The sequence below is a fragment of the Papaver somniferum genome, chromosome 6 (genome assembly GCF_003573695.1).
Source record: "Papaver somniferum cultivar HN1 chromosome 6, ASM357369v1, whole genome shotgun sequence".
NCBI lineage: Eukaryota > Viridiplantae > Streptophyta > Magnoliopsida > Ranunculales > Papaveraceae > Papaver > Papaver somniferum.
The window spans coordinates 81,692,630-81,697,822 of NC_039363.1; the positions used below are offsets into that span (position 1 = coordinate 81,692,630).

Sequence of the window (5,193 nt, forward strand, 5' to 3'; positions counted from 1 at the left end):
CAACTTCTTTTGGCAAGCGTAGTTATTCTTCACCCCTAACCACATTACTTTTTGCATCACCATCCTACCTTGCAAATTGAGTATTCTAATCTTTTGTCTTGCATTGTAGATAGTTTGCATAGTCGACTTGTTATTGTTGTTGTCCGCCTTCAATTTGCTAAGAATCCTAGAAGGTGGCAAACGTGCTCGTGTCATTTTATCCACTTCTAGCATCTCGTCGGGTTTGAATCGCGCTACTTTCGCATGTCCATGAAGGTCTTTGGGACGTGGGTGGTTATGACGACAATCCATATCTTTATTCATTATCCAATATTGATCTTCTTTGTTCATGGACTTATTCTTGAGGTTGAAAACGATCTTGAAAGGGCAATTTCTTTTCTTCGTCTTCGTCCTATTCTTTCTCCCGGTCTTCCCAACGTATACAGTATCCTTTTTAACCTTGCTAGCGCCGGTTCCACTATGCTCACAAATCATTTCAAACCGATCCCATCGGATTTGTTGTCCTTTAACTAGTACACAATTTATCTTCATCGCGTGTTCCTCAAGCCAATCCAGAACTTCTGGTTTAGTTTTCCATATCTACGTTCATTCCAAAATAAGTAATTAGTAAGCAAAACTTAGGAATATTCCGACAACATTAAGGTAAGCAAAAGGTTCTTACATACCAAATAATTTTGGAAGTGATCCTTGGTATCCTCGTGAATTATGTCTACTGGATCAGGTTGATTTTCCATGGGTCCAAGCACGATCTACAAAGAATATCACAAGGTTAAACACTAGAGATGGAATATAATAACAAGGTTCGGCGCATTCGATAATCACATTATGTGCCGAACTATAAACATTTAGAGGTTTCGGCTTCTACGATATCCTCAACATGTGCCGAACCACAAACAATATTTTAACCCAAAAATTAACAAATGCATGTTCGGCTCAGAAGATAATCATATTATGTGCCGAACCTTGGACATAAGATGTTTCGGCTTGTACGATATCCTCAATATGTGCCGAACCTCGAACAATATTTTAACCCAAAAATTTACAAATTTATGTTCGGCTCAGAAGATAATCATATTATGTGCCGAACCTTGGACATAAGAGGTTTCGGCTTATACGATATCCTCAATATGTGCCGAACCTCGAACAATATTTTAACCCAAAAATTTACAAATTTATGTTCGGCTCATACTATAATCAAATTATGTGTCGAAACTTGAACATAAGAGGTTTCGGCTGATACGATATTCTCCATATGTGCCGAACCAGTAACAATATTTCAACCCAGAAATTAAAAAATTATGTTCGGCACATACGATTTTGGATATGTAAGCCGAATTAGTAATGATTCTATTCCGGGCTATTCAGGATGTTGTTCGGCTTACTATGAAACTTTCATATAAGCCGAACTAGTGTCTAGCAAAAGGGTTGGAATTGGAAATTATAGGTTCGGCGCATGCAGTAAACAGATTCAGTAAGCCGAACCGTTCATCAATGGTAGATTCGGCTCATAGATGTGAGCCGAACCTCAACCTGTTTCGCCGAACAATGATTCAAAAAACCTAACTTTTGATAATTGAGAGCTATAGAAGTGAGATTAAGTATAGGATATAAGTGTACCTGTGTATTAGAAGAATTGGGTTCCTCATCAATGTATTCATCATCAGGATTTGGCTCATAAAAATCATCATCTTGAGTTTGTGTTTGAGTTTGAGTGGGTGTAAAATCATTCTCATAATCTAAGAAATCAGCCATTTCTGGATCATTGTTGTAGTTGATGTGTATTTTCCTAGGTTTTTTAGATGAATGATGACCCTCCTCATCCTCCATTGAATCAAGAATTAGAATTTTCTCACTTTCTCCTTCTCTTTCTCTCCTTCTTAACCAAACCAAAACTTTGATTTTTTTTTTCCTCAAATTTTTCATCTAAACAACTCTTATAATTCTGAAAATTATCTTAATCACTAAACAAAATATTTAATCACTAATCAAGATTATTAACACTAATACGTAAAGGGCAGATTTGTCATTAAAAAAATTTGGGTTAGGGGGTTATCTGATTTTGCTATTCAACAACCTTTTTTGTCTTCATTCAGTATGCCTTGAAAGATTTTGGTATGCCCAATATTATGGTTCATCCTCAAATGATAAGTTTCAGAGTTTCTTCTATGCCCATAAAAATAAGAAAGAAGACCCACGAATATTTTGTCGACAGATATATCTCTTAAATTCAACCAAAAGGGCACAACAAATCGAGCTTTTCTCGTATGTAGGGCATCCTTGCACGACACATACAATTTATATATTAAAAAGTATCTACTGATCATCATTTGCGCTAGATAAGGCATCTTATGTGACCAAAACTCAATTGAAGATATAAGTGACCAACCACCAAGTTTGCTCACATGATTGTGCAACTAGCTGGGTTCTCTTCACTAAAATAATCACAACGAACATAACCCTTGTTTCTTCCATAATAACCATTATCAAAGCACGGTTGTAGTTGCGGTGGTGGCCTTCCGAAACCATCAAAACATGGCTGTGGTTGTGATGGTGGCCTTCTATAATCATCGAAAAAGGGTAGTGGTGCTCCAAAACCATTGTAACATGGCCCTCCACCATGTCCTTGATAACATTGCCCACAACATGTCCCGAAATTTGGTGGAAATCCAGGAACTGTCATCAGTTCAGGTTCAAATATAATTGGTACACGTAGTGGTGGTTCCTTAGGCGCTGGTGCGGGTGCCGGTGCTGGTGTGGGTTCTGGTTCTTTCTGAGCTGGTTCTGGCTCCTTTGCTGCTGGTGCTGGTGCAGGTGCCGGTGCTGGTTCTGGTTCCTTTGGTGCAGGTGCCGGTGCTGGTTCCTTTGGCGCTGGAGCTGGTGCAGGTGCTGTTTCTGGTTTCTTTTGAGCTGGTTCTGGTGCAGGAGCAGGCTCTTTCGGTGGGTCCGGTTTAGGAAGTATGATTTCATAGCTTTTGATCGCTTTTCCTGCCTTGCAACATAGCTTACTGGCCATGCAATTGGGATCAAACGGACCAGTGATCACCACTGTGTTCGTCTTTTCATCGATTATCTGGCTCCGAATTTCTAATGGAAAACACAACATGAGACTAAATTTCAGTTCTCCAAATTGAACAACATTAAAATGTCAAAAGGTACACACACACAGACGTAGAGAAAGAGATTACCACAACTGAGTCTACATAGAGTTTTCTTGATTTTCTTGCAGCATTCTGAACAATTAAGATCAACCTTCAACACAATTGTTGAATTCTGAAACAACAAATAAATTCTGTCAATATCCAAGTTTTGTTAACAGAATTATTCAATGATCTAAGTCTCTAAACGATACAAATGTTGAAACACAGACCCTAAGAGAACCCCAAATTTGCAAGTATATGTAAGGAACTTGTGCAGTCAAAAGAGAGAACACTCAGATTGATTGAACCACTAAAAGATTATTAAGAACTTTATTATGATCAAGATTATCGAGAGCTAACTCATTTTTGCTCATTTTTGCTCAATCAAGTTGAATAACTTGAAAAACCAAAGTTTTGAATGAAAATATACTTAAGAGCATAGAAATCACCAAAAGGGTATGAGAAATTACGAAAGATAATTGAATCACATACCTTTTCTGCCATGAATCAAATTGAACTCTAAAAAATTAATCTAGAGAGAGAGAGAAAAAAACCGAGAGAAACAGAGAGAGGTGTGATGATTGAAATCGAATACAATACAGCTTAACTACTTGGAAGAAGATGGGAAAAAATCATTAAAGGACGTAAATTTAAAAAAAAGCAGATCATGACACGTGTATATTAGTACGTTGAATCATAAAAATGTAGATTGATAATTACTTAATTTATTAATTAAGCATGTTTTAGTGTATGACTTCGACCTTAAAGAATTATTTTCATAATTAAAATCTGATTCTAATTAACAGAAAGGCGTGTATCCATGTTGGTTTCCACCATGAAACCGTCCTATTCAACTGTTGCTTTGAAATTTGTGCATGCAAACTTTTTACAGATAGATCTTCACTTTTACTACAAGGTTATGATTGGAATGGGTCATGCCACTTCATTTGATTTGATTCCTCAACTCACATGAAACAGTAGTACAACGTGTCCGTCAGTCTCTTTGGTGGATCATTTGGTGATTGTTGAGACTTTGATTTCTAGTTAGGAAGAGGAATAAAACTTTGAGAATCATGACACGGATGAAGAGTTGATGACAAGAGTTTCCGAAAATGATATTTGAACCAAAATTTGAGAAGCCCAAAAACCACCAGAAAGAAACAACAAGCTGCATTGGCTTGGCTCAAAAGGTGTGAAGCACTCGCAAAAACAGCAAGGGGCATGTTTGATGGCCAAGTGGTCCGAATGTCTATCCTTTGTTTGTCCTTAACACCCAGGCCTTACGTCGATCCGCTAGATTGGAGGAGCATAACACTTCCATTTCTTTGGTTCAAATAGCGTGAAGCATAACTCCAAAAGTGAAAAAGAAAATCTTGAGAAGGAAGCATCGTCTTAAAGTAAGATCCATCAAATTAGGTTATTTATTATTAATATGGAGTGTTTTGTGGGGGCAGAATCTATGGTGGAAAGCTTGCTTTTTTTCAAAGGGGAAAGATTGTCTTTATGGCGTTGCCGACTTTCTTAGGTATGGGAGACATATTGAATTCATATTTATTGAACAATCTAAAAAACGATGAGATCATTTCAGTCAGTGATCCTTGTACGGAATCCCTATAGCAGGAAGTTTATTGGCGTTGCTCGGTTGGCTCAAAATAACCATTTCTCATTTCCCACTTTCAGTGACGTTCTCCTTATGCAATTCTGTTTTGAGTGGGTACAAAAGAAGTTTGTCTTTTCTACCTATTCATTTCAAATTAAGCTTCAAGTTTGACAAATCCAGCCGAGAGAAGATTCAGGTTCAGGCGGTCTCAAGAATCCAAGGGGAAAGTTGGTCGATTACTGTACGAATCCTCAAGTACAGTTCACGTTTGATGGGCTATACTATACCGCCTGTGCTGAAATCTAAAGCTGACAATGTGATCCACAAAAACATTATACTAGATGACCGCCCGATGAAACCAATGCTAAACCATTTCCTTTAAACTCTTATAGGACCACCTAGCTAGTCTATATAACAAAAGTGGAATTGGAATATTCATACACTCCGATTTTCTGC

At 37.6% G+C, this 5,193-nt stretch overlaps 1 protein-coding gene across 1 annotated transcript; it reads right to left on the reverse strand.

Moving 5' to 3' along the window:
• Positions 1–2,178: 2,178 nt before the first annotated feature.
• LOC113288160 (skin secretory protein xP2-like) lies at positions 2,179–3,771 on the reverse strand. Its single transcript, XM_026537120.1, has 3 exons — positions 3,630–3,771; positions 3,186–3,270; positions 2,179–3,084 (listed from the first exon to the last, which is right to left on the reverse strand). The coding sequence occupies exons 1-3, from the start codon at positions 3,639–3,641 to the stop codon at positions 2,399–2,401; spliced, it is 783 nt and encodes a 260-aa protein (XP_026392905.1). The 5' UTR covers positions 3,642–3,771; the 3' UTR covers positions 2,179–2,398.
• Between the last annotated feature and the right edge of the window lie 1,422 nt (positions 3,772–5,193).

What these genes read in the sequence shown, in the direction of transcription:
- LOC113288160 (XM_026537120.1), bottom strand. An exon ending in TCTATGTAGACTCAGTTGTG is followed by an intron (nt 3,085 to 3,185) that starts GTAATCTCTTTC and finishes GTTTTCCATTAG; the next exon opens with AAATTCGGAGCCAGATAATC.